Source organism: Plasmopara halstedii (genome assembly GCF_900000015.1).
Source record: "Plasmopara halstedii genome assembly, contig: Scaffold_1583, whole genome shotgun sequence".
Classification (NCBI taxonomy): Eukaryota; Oomycota; class Peronosporomycetes; order Peronosporales; family Peronosporaceae; genus Plasmopara; species Plasmopara halstedii.
The window spans coordinates 564,126-582,260 of NW_020188494.1; the positions used below are offsets into that span (position 1 = coordinate 564,126).

The 18,135-nt window shown below is 42.3% G+C and overlaps 8 protein-coding genes across 8 annotated transcripts in view; 6 read left to right on the plus strand and 2 right to left on the minus strand.

Moving 5' to 3' along the window:
* The window catches only part of PHALS_01702 (camk cdpk protein kinase), a gene marked incomplete at both ends in the record, with an annotated part of 5,932 nt that extends 1,894 nt beyond the window's left edge, over nucleotides 1-4,038 (plus strand). Inside the window, 10 exons of the mRNA XM_024716144.1 lie at nucleotides 1,969-2,031; nucleotides 2,093-2,380; nucleotides 2,448-2,558; nucleotides 2,620-2,690; nucleotides 2,755-2,827; nucleotides 2,890-2,952; nucleotides 3,021-3,170; nucleotides 3,228-3,313; nucleotides 3,376-3,603; nucleotides 3,654-4,038. Of these exons, the coding sequence (XP_024581772.1) occupies nucleotides 1,969-2,031; nucleotides 2,093-2,380; nucleotides 2,448-2,558; nucleotides 2,620-2,690; nucleotides 2,755-2,827; nucleotides 2,890-2,952; nucleotides 3,021-3,170; nucleotides 3,228-3,313; nucleotides 3,376-3,603; nucleotides 3,654-4,038 (1,518 nt within the window). The remainder of the gene's footprint in view (nucleotides 1-1,968; nucleotides 2,032-2,092; nucleotides 2,381-2,447; nucleotides 2,559-2,619; nucleotides 2,691-2,754; nucleotides 2,828-2,889; nucleotides 2,953-3,020; nucleotides 3,171-3,227; nucleotides 3,314-3,375; nucleotides 3,604-3,653) is intronic.
* A 942-nt stretch (nucleotides 4,039-4,980) lies between these two features.
* PHALS_01703 (uncharacterized protein) lies at nucleotides 4,981-5,401 on the plus strand (the record flags this gene model as incomplete). The annotated part of the gene is made up of 2 exons (XM_024716145.1): nucleotides 4,981-5,274; nucleotides 5,339-5,401. The coding sequence occupies 2 exons, from the start codon at nucleotides 4,981-4,983 to the stop codon at nucleotides 5,399-5,401; spliced, it is 357 nt and encodes a 118-aa protein (XP_024581773.1).
* A 529-nt stretch (nucleotides 5,402-5,930) lies between these two features.
* Nucleotides 5,931-9,713, plus strand: PHALS_01704 (uncharacterized protein; the record flags this gene model as incomplete). Its single annotated transcript, XM_024716147.1, has 1 exon — nucleotides 5,931-9,713. The coding sequence occupies one exon, from the start codon at nucleotides 5,931-5,933 to the stop codon at nucleotides 9,711-9,713; it is 3,783 nt and encodes a 1,260-aa protein (XP_024581774.1).
* Nucleotides 9,714-9,887: 174 nt separating this feature from the next.
* PHALS_01705 (Fibrillins and related proteins containing Ca2-binding EGF-like domains) lies at nucleotides 9,888-13,307 on the minus strand (the record flags this gene model as incomplete). The annotated part of the gene is made up of 5 exons (XM_024716148.1): nucleotides 9,888-10,468; nucleotides 10,529-10,679; nucleotides 10,755-13,002; nucleotides 13,059-13,119; nucleotides 13,187-13,307. The coding sequence occupies 5 exons, from the start codon at nucleotides 13,305-13,307 to the stop codon at nucleotides 9,888-9,890; spliced, it is 3,162 nt and encodes a 1,053-aa protein (XP_024581775.1).
* Nucleotides 13,308-14,421: 1,114 nt separating this feature from the next.
* PHALS_01706 (uncharacterized protein) lies at nucleotides 14,422-14,838 on the plus strand (the record flags this gene model as incomplete). Its single annotated transcript, XM_024716149.1, has 1 exon — nucleotides 14,422-14,838. One exon carries the CDS (start codon nucleotides 14,422-14,424, stop codon nucleotides 14,836-14,838), a length of 417 nt encoding a protein of 138 aa, XP_024581776.1.
* Nucleotides 14,839-15,943: 1,105 nt separating this feature from the next.
* On the minus strand, nucleotides 15,944-16,240 carry PHALS_01707 (uncharacterized protein; the record flags this gene model as incomplete). Its single annotated transcript, XM_024716150.1, has 1 exon — nucleotides 15,944-16,240. The coding sequence occupies one exon, from the start codon at nucleotides 16,238-16,240 to the stop codon at nucleotides 15,944-15,946; it is 297 nt and encodes a 98-aa protein (XP_024581777.1).
* A 7-nt stretch (nucleotides 16,241-16,247) lies between these two features.
* PHALS_14809 (uncharacterized protein) lies at nucleotides 16,248-17,133 on the plus strand. The gene has a single exon (XM_024716151.2). The coding sequence runs from the start codon at nucleotides 16,387-16,389 to the stop codon at nucleotides 16,777-16,779; it is 393 nt and encodes a 130-aa protein (XP_024581778.1). The 5' UTR covers nucleotides 16,248-16,386; the 3' UTR covers nucleotides 16,780-17,133.
* A 471-nt stretch (nucleotides 17,134-17,604) lies between these two features.
* Nucleotides 17,605-18,075, plus strand: PHALS_01708 (uncharacterized protein; the record flags this gene model as incomplete). Its single annotated transcript, XM_024716152.1, has 1 exon — nucleotides 17,605-18,075. One exon carries the CDS (start codon nucleotides 17,605-17,607, stop codon nucleotides 18,073-18,075), a length of 471 nt encoding a protein of 156 aa, XP_024581779.1.
* Between the last annotated feature and the right edge of the window lie 60 nt (nucleotides 18,076-18,135).

The window sequence follows — 18,135 nt, forward strand, 5'->3', positions numbered from 1 at the left end:
CACGACGACATGTTTTCGATGAACGTAAACCTATGAGATACCAGAAGGTTTGTACCCTCTGTTCTTCAAATACTGATGGAGTTTGCTGCTTTATTCCCAAGCTATTCGTTCAATAGTGTAACTTACCTTCTATAGTAGAAATTTCCTTTACGGAATGCCTTGATTTTCGATTTCAAATGATACCCCTTCGTTAATTTCCCCTCGAAGAAAATCTAAACTCACGTCGATGTTCTCCGTCAACAGGTCTTTAGTAAAAGCAATCGTTTAAATTGTGTTGTTCGACTCCTTACGTGCATTAGGCGCAAAGGTATTCGAGTAGAATGCCACCTGAGCGCTGAAAGTATACTTTTGCCAACAGACAAGCATAGAAGGAAATTATTACTCTCTGCTCGAATTCAGAAACATGCGCTTGGGTCGCGCTTGATGCCGACTGCTCTATTATCAAAGGCATGGCAACGACACGTTGTGATCACTTAAAGATTTCTCCGCAAGCACATATCAATATTTGTACTTTGTCATCAATAAAGCAAACTCGCTTGCTTTCGTCGTCATCTGCAATCACACATCATGATCCTCATCATTGGTGACCAAGTTTAGTTAGCCACAAGGCCAATTTCGATATTCTTGCTCATAAAGCGCAACACCTTGCTTCTAGCGTATCCAGGCCGTATCATCCATTCTTCTTCACCATCTGTTAGAATTGAAACACTTGGCCCATCATGTACGTTTGATACAGTGCCTTGTTCGTGACGTTTGCAATCCTCTCTAAAAATCGCCATATCTTGGTCCTCGGACTTGTTAATGTCGAGAGTTCCTTGCAAGCACCGCCTTCCTTCGACTGCTACTCGGCACTCTACAACGTTGCACTACATGAAATGACTATCAATCCGTCATTCGACAGAGGAGGCCAATAGTCTTTCTCTGTTTGGCGTATCCAAGTAGGCATCATAAACTCCGCGATCATTTATCTTTCGGCGCTATTCCTTTCAACGTGATAGAATCGGTTTCAAACAAACATGTGATCGATATGTGACTTTCAAAGTTTATCAAACGGGCTCGTGAGACTATGTATCGAGGTCGGCACAACATTCATTTCCACAAGTTTCCGATTCATTTGCTCAGCGATCTCGTTCTGAACGAAATGGCTAAACTATGTTTTCTTGATAGATTGCTATGCAGAAAGATAGCAACTGTCGCATTACGATACTCTTTACGCCATTATCTCTTTAGAGCACCTCAAGTTATGCTGGCAGTTGTCTTAGCGCAATCATAATCTCGCCTGACACGTCGTTCTCTTGCGGAGTGGATAGACATACACATAGCTGACATATCATGATGAGACTCTTCATGCATTTGAGCCCAGGCTTTGAAACTGGAGTAAGCGGTCAAGAACGTCAGTTCACACCGTACTCTGTGCATTTTTGGTCGTCGCCACTGGCCTTAAAATGGCTTGCAAATTTTCTTGTCGTTTCGCATGCCTGCTGGCATTATCTCTGTACTATCGCTTTGCCCGTCTCTGATCATCTTCTGTATAATGCATGACCGAATCGTCGTCGCCAAAGCTCTGCATCTGTATCCACACAGTGACGCTCATCTTTAACGTTTGCGTTGGGATATCAACACTCCTTGTTTCTCGACAGTCACTACAGGCATATCACCATAAATTCTTTATCAGATCTTCGATGTGGATGTGTAAGGTCCAGATGTACGTCAATCTACCTCTTACCTGTCCAGACAGACACACAACACAATTTGTTGATGACCACTTTGTGCTGCGATGTTATGCATAAGTTGTAATATACAATGGTTGCGAATTTAACGAATTTATCGATGCCTCAATGCATAGCAGAGATATACCAAATCCAGCTCACTTCGGAATAGGAAGAGTAATCATGCCAGAAGACCGTACATGTAACTCATACAAATATGATGAAAACCGTCAGCTGCTATTCTTGGTTTGTGCACTAGTCACGTGTTGACGTGGAGCTGGTTTCAAGCTTTTTCAATAGAAAGAGAGTGGTAACAGAGAAGGTAAGAGTCAGCCATGGGCTGCAGGCAATCCACCGAAACAATTCGTCCGAATATGTTTCAGACCAATCTCTGCATGCATCATAAAACTCCAGTGGGCGATGTCTACCGCAGTCTAGGCGAGTTGGGTAGAGGGGCTTTCGGAGTTGTCGAAAAAGTGGAGCATCTTAAGACACAGAGACAATACGCGTTGAAAACGGTGCATTTTGAGTCTGGAAGCAAGCGCCACGAATTTGAAAACGAAATGAGAATTCTTCGCGTCTTGCATCATCCAAACATTGTGCGCATGCTTGAGACTTTTGAAGATGAACATCATTTCTATATTATTATGGAGCTTTGTTCAGGGGGAACAGTACGCGAGCATAGACTTCGATATGATTTCAGCGTTAACTTGATATATGCTTTAACTTGATTTGTAGCTGCTTGACCAAGTGAAGGCTCGTAATAAGGAGCTTTGTGAAGAGAAAGCCAAAGATATCATTCGAAGCCTTGCATCAGTCATTCAATACTTGCACTCGCGTAACATTTGCGTAGGTTTGCTCTTTGTGCGGTTAGAATTGAGTCAAACTTACGTCTCTTGAGTGTCTACAGCACCGCGACTTAAAGCTTGAAAATATTCTCGTCGAAAACTTAGAACAGGGTGGTCACATCAAGCTTTGCGAGTATGATTTTAGCTACTACTTGATAAACTAATATTTGGAAAGCTTATGATGTCTTCACGTGTAGCTTTGGCGCAAGTACCCTGTTTAAATCTGGTGCAAGCATGCGAGAGGTTCTTGGCTCCGTTGTCTACATGGCTGTACGTGTATCACTTTTTAACAAAAAACGACATTGACATAGTCATAAAAATGGATTTTATAGCCTGAAGTACTCGAAGGAAACTACAAGGAATCGTGTGATATGTGGAGCTTAGGTGTCATCATGGTATCTTTTGCTTCAAATGTTGGAGCTCGCAGGAATGTTGCTAATGTAGTTGTGCTGTATTTTATTAGTACATGCTGCTGAGCAACAAGGCACCATTTCATGGAAATACTGAAGACAAACTTATTGAAAGTATCTTTTCAGGTAACGTATCGTATGAACACAATGTGTGGGCAACGGTGTCTCTTGAAGCGAAGGCATTGCTGCGTAAACTCTTGAACGTACGAAACATTTCATTTGGATAACATTTTCTACGTCTCAACATCTGCTATTGACAGACCACACCGGAAGATCGTTTTACGGCTGCCCAAGTACTTCAGCATCCGTGGATCAAGTCGTCCGAACAAGTTGTTTTACCTCAAGTGTACGTCTGAATTGGCTTCTGCGACTACCTTTATATTCATTGTCATATTTTCAAATTGACAGCTACGACATGATTGTTCCTCGTATCAAAGCTTTCTGCGACTACAGTCCGTTCCAGCGAGCTGCACTAGTAGCTATGGCATTTTGTATGTCATCTCAACGAGTTGCTTTGCATGCAGCAGTATACAATGAATTAAATGTTGCTCACAATGGTGATTTAAAGCTTCAAGAGCTGCACCTGGCACCAGCACTCTTGCGTTATCAGCTTAACTTGGACCAGATTTTCTCTGTGTACGTCATTACCATTTTTTCTAGTTTGGATCTAACTTCAAAAATATTAGTCTTGATCAACAGAATGAGAATGGCATTAATCTGCTCGAATTTATTGCTGCCACGATCGGCCCTGAAGATGCGGCAGATGAAGAATTGCTTTTGTCCACATTTCATATTTTGGATCGATCTCATTGTGGAGCCATCACAAAAGAGAACTTGAAAACATTACTGGGTCAGCATTTTACCCTGACAGAGTGTCGAGAAATGATACGAAAAGCTGACGCTGACAAAGACGGAAAAGTCAACTTTGAAGATTTTATCAAATTGATGAAACTTTCAACCGACCTTTGCGGAACATGTACCCAGATTTTCGCTTCTCCAGCATGCATCTCTAACACTAGTGATCACGGGAGCAGTTATATCTCGAACGCAAGAAGCGTTGCAAATGACTAACGTGCTTTAGAACAAAAGAGTATTTAAAGTTACTAGAAGAGCGTCGAGTCTATATTCTTAGTATTGATCAAATAACATTATACCATATGAGTATATAAGATAATGATACGATGTGAGGATGAGATTTGGGATTGTGTCTGTAAGAAATCACAGAGTAGGTCTCAACAGAACCAACCTAATAATATTTCACTTTTCATTTCACCATTCACTTCAACAATGGTCGGACAAAACTGGTCTCAATGTAAAGCCTGCAAAGCCATTTACTCTAAGTACACCAACTGCCCATGTCCTGAGGGTAAACGACAAGGCCAAAAAAAAATTATCACATCTCGGGTATGCCGATATTGCAAAGAATGGAACTTCGGTCTCTACAAACACACTTGTAAAGGCAAAGAAGCTGCAAAAGCCAAGAAACAAAAACGAAAACAAAAGTCAGAACAAAAATACAACGGACAACCGATCACTTTCAAATTCGAAACTGTTGCAGTGACGAATTGATGTATAAGACTTGTCGACATGTGGGCAAGACAATTTTGGAAATAATGATCGCACTGTTTTTGATAATAATGTTGTTTCCCGTCGCATTAATCGTATTGGGTACAGTCGTTTCAAAGGAAAGGGCCTTTGTTTGATAATCATGGTCTGGGGTCATCACCCCCCTTGTTTGATTGTGATGTGCCGCCACGAAGGACACGAGGTAGATTAACGCAATTAGGACTTAAGTAAACCATATCCAGATGAACAATGACTAGCATTGGAGTTATAACAACGCAATTAATATCTTTGAATGCGCTTATTTATCAGTGTCTTACATCAAAAAGTTCAGGAATTTGTAGATAAACGAAACTTTAGTGTTTTCGATCATGCATGAGAGCAAGACAATAAGCGAAAATAACTCGAGCCATGCTGAAGCGTCACGACCGTTGAATCTTTTGGCCAAAAATGGACGACGTCACTGAGTTTCCGGCATTAGCGCAAGCAAAGAGGCTCTTTCTCCGTCGTAAATATGCCGCACGACAGCATGAAACAGGACTACACCAACAAATCAAACTACCTCAAGGTGATGAAAATATGAGTTCGAAAAACCCAAGAAGCGCTCAAACCAACCAGCAAAAGCAAACTCGAATTGATTCTGATTTTGGAAGTCGATATTCTACAACCCTAGAATCCATCTTCTCGGATGTCGATCAACATTTGCAGTTCATTAGCAGCAACTTGGTGCAAATTAACACAATGGTAAGACAAGAATATTACCGCGAGTCGCTAGCTCTCGACAAACTGACAAATGAGTTGCTCGAAGGAAAAGCAGTTGTCACTACGGCTCATTTATCGATTCGTCGCCATCGCACTCGAAGCCGCATGAAAAAGCCACGAATCAAGCTCCAGACAATCCGCCAATCTAGCTCAAGGTCTTCTGCTTCAAAGTCGCTTCCAAGTTCAGAGATTCGGCAAATCCAATTAGCCCATCAAGTAGTCAAAGCATCCGTTCTTCAGTCATACACTCGAATGTATCTGTATCACCATTTATACCGCGGAGGTCCAACTCAGCTCCATGCTGCCCGTAAACTAGCTATTCGAAGTCGTCAACTTCATATATTCCATCTCTGGCGACGAGCTATCACTTTTCGTAATAAATTACGTCTTCGCTGCTGTCGAGCTCAAAAGCGTATTGCAATTTCTATGACTTCGTGGGCTCGGTCTAGAGCAATGAAAATTGTAGAGGTTGAGGGTAAATATGCCATGGCCAAGATGTATCACCAAGCTAAAGTTGTCGGAACCAGTTTTCAAATTTGGTTAAGCTGGTATTCTAATATTTCAAGTAAAATTTTTGCTTAACTTAATTTTTTTATTACTTCAATTAACTAAATTGTTAGATTCGATCCCGTTGCGCAATGGCGACGGCTATCTCCAGTGCAACCTCATCAGCATTTTCTACTGTGACAATTGATGGATCTGTGCGTCAAGACGAGAGTTTGCATAGTTCTATATCTCAAGATCTTGCTATACTACAGGACTTTGCGACCTATTTGGAGCTGCGGCTTAAGTGTGTAAACATCTCAATGCTGCGTCGTATTTTTACCGACTTTTTAAACGATCAAGAGATTACATTGGTGCATATGATGCAATTAGGTTGCACTATTATCACCATGTATCCAGTGCTAAGAACTAGCGCTCAACGTTGTCATGAAGCGAAAGCTCTGTTGTCGAAACCGAAACACCATTCAGACAAACGTGGCTGTGTTTTCTTATATCTACAACATCGTACAGCAACACGAAATATAGCATTACTCAAGCAAATTTTTCTAGATTTTGTAAATCATCGTGAAAAGAAATTGTTAGAATTCGTTGAAAATGGGAGCCAAGTGATGAGTGTGATTCCATACGAATTGCCACAACGAACATCGTTAAGACATTCTTTCTCGACTGGAAACAAGAATGATACTTGGACTTTGGGACATCCGATTGAGCAACAAAAAATCACACAAAAAGCTAAGACAAAGTGTATGAAAAAACGAAATTGTGATATTGCAAGATCGAAATCGTCAGGATCTTTGGCTTTGAGTGATGCTGATATTGCCTTGCCCTTGATTAATCAGAAGAAATCGAGAAACCGGCGTCTTTCATTAGAGGATCGGGAGATTTCACGTGCTCAAGATGAGCCTATTGTCGCGACAAATTCTAAGCGAAAAAGTGATAGTCTCATAAATTTGGAAAAGTCTACTGTCACTAAAGGAACAAAATCGTGTTTAGCATCGATTCCCGCTACCGAAATGTCTTTGGAAAGCGCCAAAATAGCGACACCAAAATCTGCGTTACTTCAAAATGGAGCCGCAGACGTAAATACTGTTGCTGTGCCAAACGTCCCACCATCCGTTGTAAAGTCGAGATCGAAGTGTGGTAAAGATTTAAAGACAAGGAGGATATCATTGCATGATGAAAGTGCTGTAGCTGCAACAGAGCAAGTGGTATCAAAAACGGCAGGACGTGCTGAAAAGTCACCGTTAAGATGTGGCAGAAAAATTAAGGCAAGCAGTATATTACAAGATGCAGCCTCTGTTGCCGCAATGGATCTGTTTGAAATAGATGAAACGAGTTCTGTCGTAGAGTCACCGTCAATACGAAGACTTAAGGCAAGCAAAGTATCACTACAAGATGCCGCATCTAAAACGGCACGTGGACCGATTGAAACTGATTTTACGACATCTGTAGCAAAGTTGTCGTCTAAACGTGGCAAAAATATTAGTTCAAGCCAAGAATCGCTTCATCGTGCATCACCTTTAGCCTCGATAGAAGTGGTGGAATCGGATGAAGTGAAACTTGCCACAAAAAAGCGTTTCAAGCGTAGAAAACTATCAAACGCTAGCAATGTGCGATTGCAAGATCCAGTTATCAAAAAATTCACGGAAGTGGCTAAATCAGATGTGGTGGCATCTTCTTCGAGTTCTAAACATGGCCAAGAACCGAGATTAGGGCGTATGGTATTACAGAAGGCAGCTAGTTCAGTTGACTCGGCAGTAGTCGAAACTGATCTTACCGAATCTGCTGTTACTAAGCTCTCTGAGATTGGCAGTAACATCGAATCATGCAGGGCACTACCAGACGTTATGACTGTAGATGCAACGAAATTGGTTGATTTGGATGTAGTGAAATCCACATCTGATCTTCCTTTTAAGTGTGACAGATCTCGAAAGTCAAGCAAAGTTCAACTGCAAGAGAGTGGAAAGACCAATGCAAAATCAGCTGCTTGTACGAAAAGCATTCGTGGCAGGCAAACAGAAGAAAGCAGTGAGCCACTACAATGCAAGTCACCTATAGCTGCGACGGAATCAGATAAATCACATACTTTCATGTCATTACCGACCGCTGCTCATGCAATGACATCGAAAGAAGTCAAATCTAATGTCGTCAAGTCTGCTGCAAGTTTGAGTGAGGGGCCCATGAATGATGTAGAATTTGTATCTACAAACGAGGTGGAGAAAATCGATGTGGCGAAATCTGCTGCCAGGTTGCCGGAAAAATGTGATCAAAACTTCATGACGAGCGACGAGGGACTGCAAAATTTGACTCCAGCACTTGCAGATGTACTGACTGAGTCGGATGATAGTTGTTGTGTTCCTGGGTCGACTGTCAGACGTGGTAGTCTTGCAAAAACAATTAGCAAAGATACAGCTACTAAAGCTGCGACAGATCTGGTGGAACTAGATGTGGTGGAGCCAATAACGAAGTCAACTATACAGCGTGTTAAGCAGCTGAAGGTGAGCAGTATACCGCTTGAAAATGCATCTGCTGTAGCTGCGATCGGAATTGATGAAGCATTTATTACGGAATTGTCGCATTCGGAATGTGGCAAGATATTGAGTACCAGCAAGAGACTAGTGCCGATTGCTGACACTATGGTACCGGACAATACTTCTGTTGCTGCCATGTCATCGGTTAAGTATGGTGCGATGGGTACCGCTTCCACGAAAAAAATAATCAGCATTGTAACAAGTCATAATACATCTTTGGCGAGTACCCGCGAAGAGGTTACAGACACTTGCCCTCCAGGTGCAACGACGCTTATAATGAACACTACGACGGTACAACGCACGAATGTCACGATGGATGTTGTGAAACCTAGTGTCATGGAATCGATCTTACCTGCTACCGAGTCCACCCAAAGAGATGTAGTAGTGCCAAAAACAATAGCTTTGCCTGGGCATTATAAAGATTTTGAAGCTGAGACCAAACTGTATGACTCAAGTGTGTATGATTTATCTTCACCTGATGCTTACTCATCCGTGAATCTAGTCGATAAGTCAAAGGAGGTGGTTCATGTTACTGCGTCAAAAGTGGTTACGTCAATTTTAACTCAAGTTGTTTCAAGAATTTCTGGACAGTCTAAGCGAGGTCAAAAGCGCAAGTCTGAGACTTTGGATTTGAAATCCAAAGCAAAAATCAAGAATCAGACTCGACTTCACAGCAAGTTAATTGATGATGACAAGTCGCACAAGCTCGATATTGATCGAAAGTCGAATAAACGAGGAAAACCAGCGATGAGTGAGGAATTGTGTCGCAGTCAACTAGAGCTAGCACATCGAATGAAAGTGTTTGCTGCACAGGCTCCATGGGAGATAGTTTTTCAAAATGTATCAGCTCCTTTTGATGACAAAAAGCATCCTGCACTTGCCCGAAAATTCTATAAATTTTGGAAAAATCATGCTCGTGCTGTTTGGGAGCGTAACTTTTGGGCTCCTGTGTCACGCAGACTGAATCTTGTCGACTTTAACAAGCGCAATAATCGTCAGCTCGCAGCGAAAAATGCTTTTGAGCCGCTCATTATTTCTGCGTTCAAAGAACTTGGAGCAGCCTTTTTCGTCATGTTGGATACACAGGAACCACGACATCCAGGATGGTGGTACCGTGGCCCGGTTGTGGCTTTGTTTGCATTTCAACTTAATCTTGGTGAAGACGCTATGTGGGATTACGTCAAGAGTGAAGCTTTTAAGCGATTTCCAGACTGCAAGCAGCCAGTTCCGTTGTCTGCTTCAAATTCAGGTGCAATGCGTATTCGTCACGAGCGAGAGAGTGCATCAATGTGGGTGACGAATCACCAAGAAACAACAAAGTTTTTGCATGCGATTGCGACACTCAAGGCGAGCAAAACGTCTTTGAATGTCGAAGATCATGAGTGAGGTGCTTAAACGATCACAACACAAAGTAATAAAAATTCAACAATATTTTGACAAGTATTCTGTGATTATTCATCCGAGAATTTAATATTTGTGGCAGCACACAAGCAACAAGATCTTAAAACAGTACATTGCGGTAAGAAAACAAACATCTCAAAGTACATTTTTTTAATTGCTCTATACACTTTGCATATTTTTCAGCTGGAGATCAATTCCCTCATCGTTCAAATCAACATCCGAAATTCCTTCAACACGCTCGGGAGTAGCACGAGATGATGCAAGACCCAATGGAGAGCTATGAAGAGCATTGGATGTTGGTGTAAATTCAAAAGTTGTCTCTTTTGACCCATCACCTTGCATTCGTTCCTCTGTTGGTAATTTTCCTTTCAAATACAGATAATCGTTGTAGACGTTTCGGTACTTGCGATGGATGATAAGAATTCCCATTAACAGCACCAAGACAATAAAGCCAACCACCACAATCATAGCATATACGGAGTATAGGGCTTTAGTGTCTAGTACCACAGCGCTTTCAGTACAAGTGGAAATTGTCTCAGTGCTCGCTGACTCAGACCCACCGTAACATTCCAATTTACGAGCATACGAAACCAACTGCTCCCCACCATTACACGTTGAGCGCAATTCACTGAAATAGTCATCGTCACACACAGGACAAGCGTACGCCGTCTTCCAGACAATATTCCATTCGCATTCATCATCATCATCAATTGAAGCAGATGTCGGTTTGGTGATAGTACCTGTCATCACAAAGAGTGTTATCATCTCGTTGATCAATACAAACGAGTTTAGATGCTTACCACTGTTGAGATCACATTCAAAGTGAAAGATTGTGGTCATGGTCTTGCCGTTTACACAAGATGATCCATTCGTGAAGGAAACCTTGACTCCTGCGCCAGATTCTAAGGGTAAAATATCCATGTGGCTACCGCCATTCACGAGTTTCCATTGCTACAACAATAAAGACCATAAATGACACATCAGATGATCAAATCAATTCAATAGTTGAGATAGCAGAAAACAAACCGATGGAGCAGAGCACAAGACATTGCCATAGACACCACTATTCTGTTGAAAGTAATTTCCCGCGTCTTGAGGATTTGTCATTGTGGCAAACACCACGTGAGCCACTTCATGGTTTGTGTCAACTTGTTGATCTACAATCTGCCCAGGAACCTGTTCCAACCATCCCGTTCCAAGTGGACGGAAGAGACCAGTAAACCAGTAATTTTCGATATCTGCCTGGAAAACCATGGGGGCATTCACCGGATGAATAGACTGCAAACTCGTCGTGTTTCCATATACAATATCAGCTAAAAACCTGCTCTCATTGCCCCATACAAGCGACTCAAGAAGCGACAAATTATACGTCACTTGCAGACCGTCTAACGCAGAAGATACGGCATCCGCCATTGACGACGATGACGACATTTTCACGGTATCTGCGTCCAGCGTCAGCGCTTGTGGTGCAGCACAGGTCGCAGAACCAGATTTGCTGTATGTATTCGAACCACATGGTATACAGCCAGACGCACCCGCTTTTGAGTACGTATTCGCAGGACAATCAGAACACGCAACGACTCCAGTCACATCATCAACTTTAGCAAAGGTTCCGGCAGGACAAATGCGACATCCATAGTCTTCAGAAGTAATCGGATGGTAACCAGCCGGACAACTGTCACAACTTACACCAGCGCCGTCCCTTGTCCCGGTAAATCCAAGGTAGATCACTTTAGCTTCAATCCTACGCTTGGCCTCTGGAGTTGTCGCACGTACCACAAACGCAAACTCTTTGGTGACACCAGTCGTCAAATTGATCGGTATGACTTCGCTAAAAGTACCATTTTCACCGCCATGAAGCAAGTGTACGATGCTCTCATCTTCACTTGTTTTACTCGAACCATCTTTGCTACCAGACGAGTTGGAAATGACAATGTCTCTGACATACTTCTGCTTGTTGCTAGCATTCAAATCGCGAATTTCCAGTTCAACCCACGCACGAAAGCCATCGTCTCCAAATGTAGGCAAACCGTTCAGCGTGTATGTGACATTCAGCGAGCCAGAATGCACAAATGGAACACTAAAAGTAAGCGCCGAATGACTCGGTCGAATCCAGTTTCCATTTTCCTCGTCACTCGTCGTGTGCTGCGCAAACAGTAAACCGCTCTTTGTCAATTTCCATCCCGCATGTGATGAAGCTTCTGAGTCGAAGATTGATGGCCACGAATCCCACGCATCCGGCGTGTCCTTGCTGAACTCAAGCGCATTCACTACAACTTTGCCAGCAGGACATTCTGTACAAACTTCAGACGCACTTAGTATTTTATTCGCACCACAAGCTACGCATTCGTCTTTTCCGGTGAGTTGATACCCACGTGCACAACTAGCGCATTCAACGCCATTTTGGGGCGCGGGGAGGGCAATGCTTTGATTTAACGTCACGTCACACGTTTGTGGCTCACTCCACGAGTACTGTACGTCTCGAGTCCCATTTTGACACGCTGTGTATGTCGCGTTTACATCATCCATTGAGCATGGACGCTGCTCTACACATGATGAAATTCCAATTGATCCTTTGGGTGCAAACGTATTGTCGGGACACGTGTAACACTTGAATTCGAGCTCGCTGTTCGACTTTGCCGCTGCATATTCATTCGGACCACAAAAGGCGCATAGTGATCCACCAGTGTTGGTCATATCGCCGCCACATGTATGACAACGCAGATCAGACCAGGCTGTACCCACTAATTCAATAACTTTAAGAAAAGCTTTGTCCTCGCCAACATCACCAACATAATCCTTCACGTAATTCCATGCAAATGTATGCGAACCAACTGGAACTTTTACGGTCATTTCTTTCCAACCATTCGACTGCGACATTAACTTGACACTTTGATTTTGATCAATCTGGAAAATCAAACCATCATATGGCTCTTCGGCATCCACGCGGTACTTATACGTCACGGAGCCATTTCGTACAAACGTAGCACTCACTCGAAGTGATGAGTAGAGCCTTAAACCTGAAAACTGTTCCATCACTTGAGAATTCTCACCTGATGATATGTACGATCCATCGGCGGAAGACACCCATGGATTACAATTATGTTTCCATTGTCCCGTGTACATATCTTGTGTCACACAGTCCGTCTGGAGCTCTGCAGAGAGAGGCAAAGTCCATGCATCGGTACGTTGAGAGAACAATTTGCCTCCACCAAGCGAATACTTTCCTTGTGGACAACGTTCACAGGCAGACACGGGTACCAAGTTGGAAAAACTAGAAAAAGCATGGTCAGAATCATCAATTGGTCACTATTAAGACTGCTGACGTACTTGGCACCAAGGTAGTAGCCTTGATCACAATGGATGTCACAGCGAAGACCATGAACGGGAGCTAGAAATGTCACGACCAAAACAACATAAGGACCAGTGAATTCTCAATACATTCACCTTGTACGTACGTTTAGCAAGCACTTGGCCCGTCGTGTTGACAGAGCACATGCCTTCATTGTTTGTATAGTAAAATAGTGTACGCTCATCATCTACGCAATCACTAAAGCCGTAAAGAAATTCAGCTTCCATTGCAAGAGTTTGAGTAACTATGACGCTTATGGTAACGAGCCATTTCAATGTTCGCATCGTTAATCTTTTGAGATGTGAGGAATGACACGTGACAACGGCAGAGTGTGCTGAAGAGATACACAAATTTTACTCAAAATCTTCACTTAAAACAAAAGATAAAAGTAGGATTTAATTCATTATGACACCACGCAATAAATCGATTTAAGAAGCGATCAAGTCACAAATCCTAATGGCCTGAGTAGAATTAATGGTCGTGGTGTCCATGATCGTGATCGTGGTCATGGTGATGATCGTGATCGTGGTGATGATGGTGGTGGTGTCCGTGATGGCCAAAGAAGTGATGCTCATGATCATTGGTCCTGGCCTCGGTAGCAGCACCTTTGGGGATGTCTGCGGCAGAAATGAGAGCCACGACAGAGGCAATGACAGCGATGATGGTAACAAAAGTCTTCATATTCAGTATTAGACGTAGGAGTTCAATTACACAATGAACAAGGAGCACTGAGAACGAGCGAGATTGAACCTTTCGTGGAATTTGCAGTGAGTTTAACTGACTCGAAGTTTCTTCAATTTTCTTAAATGGGCAAATCTTTCACTCTATCAATACGTCTCTTATCCATGAGTCCTGACAACGCCTGTTCGCAAATAGTGCTGTACTTTACTCTCGCTCAACTAGAATATCGCGGATATCGTAGTGAGATAGTGGCTGGTGGTTGCTACAAAGAACGGAACATTTTCTTCAGCAGCGTGAACATACGCTTTTGACACTGTATCAATACTCTCATCTGGATCTATCTTAACCTTTGATAATGAACAGCTCGAATTGTCAACCAGCAAGTTAATTTCTTCATTGGGAAGATATTCTACTGGGACAAGAAATTTTACGGTGTGTCGATGTGTAGAGTGTAGATTTCTTCATGACAATTTACTAGAAATTCAATGAGTTTTCCTGAAGAAAGAACGGACTCGTCTTAACTTTGTCATTATTCAGCTTGACTGCAAACGTTCAAGACTAAATCAAGCTTTCATCCAGATGTTTAAAGTTTCGTTCACGATTGCGCTAATCAACCTCGTGTCTTTCGTAGTAGCAACTCACCACCAGATCAATACCATGATGGGTCCAGATAACGATGGCAAAACTGGAACTATGCCTTCTGGACCGTTCGTTGGGGTCATGACCAATACAATTGATGCGACGGATAATAAGGTTATCATCAACAATAGCAAGATACTTTTATCAAAAAATGACCGGGTGCAGCTTGCGCATACTATTAAGGAAATGATGATGGATAGTCACGAGGCAAATCCAGCTAGTGTCATGACAACGGAGAACCTTATTGTTCTTCTTACAGAAATTGCGACAACTTCGTCCACGCTTTCCCACGTTGCAGGTATCATTGATGCCGCGAGAACTGGCAACACTGGTGCATTGGCTGGTCACCTGGTGGATCTGCTCAAAACTTTTCCGATATCTCCCTTAGAGCCAGTACCTCCGGCTGTTGACACACCGGCTTCAAATAATCCAAAGTAAGCTTCTTACATGTAGAATCGAGTAATTCACCGATCGCTAGTGCGTACTTTTATGTTTAATCTAAGGTTTTCTTAAAGCTGTGGTGTGTTCACATATTTTCACTGTGGTTGAGATGTATTTCTATCTTTGAGAGTTGTCGATCTAATGTTATTTCTTAAGGTTACTGCATATTTTGTGTATCGACAATTCAGAGCAGTCCTGGGAATTCCTCACTAAACCATCGCGTTCAAAGAACAGAATAAGCGAATACCCAAGTCGTATTTTAAGAATTTGTCAAGATTATAATCTTTGCTGTTTTAAGAAAGATATTAAATGCTTTTTTCATTGAAAGCAATTTGTCTAGTTTTGTGCTAAAGAAAACTTGAGAGATGTCATCTCTTACAATATTTATGTCCGCATTCTCGTTCATCAGTACCAAGGCGTTTAAAATCGATTTTCAGCCTTTGTTTGTTCTACGATAATGCCTGAACGATAATGTATTTCGAATTCAGTATATATTGGACCATTCAAAAACACTTTTAGATCGATACTTCATGGGAAAAAGTGGACAAATTCGTCACAATCTCCGTAAGAACGACAACAGGGTCCTCTGATTTCATGCTATTGCATGGACTTATTTCCTGACAGCTCACTATCATGTCTTTGATTCTCTGCGCAAGCTGCAACCGATCATTTTTGAGAAAAGTGATCTTGCTATCGTTTATGAGAACATAGTCTCACTCGAGTCATCTTGGAAAAATATCTTGCGGTTGTTGGAGTCCTGTTGGAGAACCATCTTGCGGTTGTTGGAGATCCATCCAATCAGTTATAACTTTAACGAATGGACAGCCAAGATGTTGATAAGCGAATCGTCAACAAATCTTTGAACATCTTTTATGTGCTTGAAGGCAACTTGAAATTGATAGTTAAGCTGTTAAACTTAAGCCCAGTAACAAATCCCGCGTTGCTCGAATAAACCCGTCAGATTTTCTGCAATAGTTTAGGAAATTACCAAGCACTTCAAACAAAGAAATAGGCGAATGTGCTAAATGCAGCAACAATGTACGCATACGCTGCTTTACTTATTTAAATCATTATAAAAATCTGCTTGACTATCGTCCAGCATTTACCATTTACCACGACCGCCATAACCTCCGTACCCTCCGCGGTAGCCACCATAACCTCCGCGACCTCCATAACCGCCATAACCGCCACGATAGCCACCATACCCTCCACCGTAGCCGCGATACTCCCCCCGGAAATTACCGGAGCGCTCTTGATTCTCCGCTTCAGCTAAAGCGTCAGCATCGAGTGGCAAGGGCTCAGCTTCAACATTCGTAGCGTCTTGGACAGCAGTCTCTTCGGCACTGGCAAGAGCAGCCACGTAACAAAATGCAGTGATAATTGCGAAAGATGTCTTCATGGTTGCAGGCGGTTGAAAGTTTTGTTGTGTGGAGTAAGAGACTTGACTGCCGACCTTAAAGATTTAACGAATTTGATCTTTTACAAGAAGAAACTTCGAATCAGTTGAACCCACTGCAAATTCCATGAATTGCCCAATCTAGAACGATGTTTGAAGACTTTTTATGCTTCTTACTCCTGTCGCAGACATCTCCACTAAATGGCACTGGTACCGAAACGAGCACCGACAATGACGGTACGCATGATTTTTTTGGCCGCCGCGGAGGGCACCGCAGACACCACGATCATTCAGTTTTGTCAAGACATTGGATATTAATCAACCATTGCGTTAACAGTATAAATGCTCTCAGTACAAGTGCTCTCAAGGCTATGTTCACGCTTCAGCGTGTAGTGGCAGCTTATTACAAGTCCAACTTCATAATGGATCTAGACCACGATGGTACAACCGAAGAAAAATACGTTGCATGCAGTCCGTTCGCTGTGGCTCATTATCAATACAATCAATGCTTCTCATCTACTGTGGCATGCCTTATAAAATGACCAAATACAGCTTGCACAGATCATTAATAAGATGATAACAGACTATCACGAAGCGAATCAACATTGCCATGACAACAGAGAATCTAATCGTTCCTTCTTTACAAACGCGACAACTCCGTCCATGCTGCGGGTATTATTGAACCGCAAGAAGTGGCAAAATTGGCGCATTAGCTGATCGTGAGATGGGTCGTAGATGTATCATAAGTTGGCTTCAGCAAATTGAGCGTAATACATCCAAATCGTGCTGTCGTGGAAGTTGTGGCTCATAGACGACTGAATATTCTAGTGCACGGTAGAAAAATTCCATAAAGACGAATGTTGCTTTTCATACTAAATTTACAAGTTTAACTGGTGTTCTTAAAAAAAATCTCTCCTCACAAATGGTCAGAAATATCTACCAAATGTAGAAGTATATACTCTCACACCTTATTGAAAAACGGTAATCGAAGGAATGTATGGAGATGTATTACAGGTGAAGATACTGTGGATTTATGATCATCAGAGCAGTATTGACAAGATACTCTAAAGTAGTTCTTAACTTGACAACAACATTTAAAAATCAAATGAACCATTCATCTTCACGACGTCTACAAATGCGATCGTCGTTGATGCATCAACATTTCGACGTAAAATTCGAAACGAGTATGCGAAAAAACAGAACCAGGATATTTGTAAGATATCGATTAAACCTTTCTCTGTAAACTGCAGGATTGAAGATATTCGAGATATTTACTAATGCTTTCTTCGCAATTTCAGGACGTGATTATATTTAGGCTCCAGCTTTATCATTGTTCAACACACTCAAACCGTCAAACTTCGCTTACTATGAAGACTTTTAAGGCCTTGCTCACATTTTCCCTTTTTGCCTTTCCGCTTGCGACAGCAGCTCATGACCTGAGTGCCGTGGACCATGGTATGCAGCCAGAGACAATGCAACACGGAGCGATCGTTGGAGTCATGACCAATACAATTAATGCGTCAGATAATATTGTTCTCATAAAAGATAGCAACATCACTCTTTCGAAAAATGATCGGGTGCAGCTTGCGCAGACAATCAAAGAGATGATGGAGAGCAGTCAAGAGTTGGGTCCTGTAAGTGCTATGACAACTGAGGATCTGTTTATCCTTTTGACAAATAGCACGACAAACCCGTCTATGTTATCCCATGTTGCTGGTATCATTGGCGCCGCGAGAAGTGGTAACACTGGTGCGTTAGCTGGTCACGTGGTGGGTCTGCTGAGATTTTCCATTCCGATTCCTTCATCTCCGAAGTCAACATCTACGGCTGCGGACTAATCGGCTTCAGATGACTTGTAGGTGGCAGTCTACATGAAATCGAATGATGCACAGAATGTC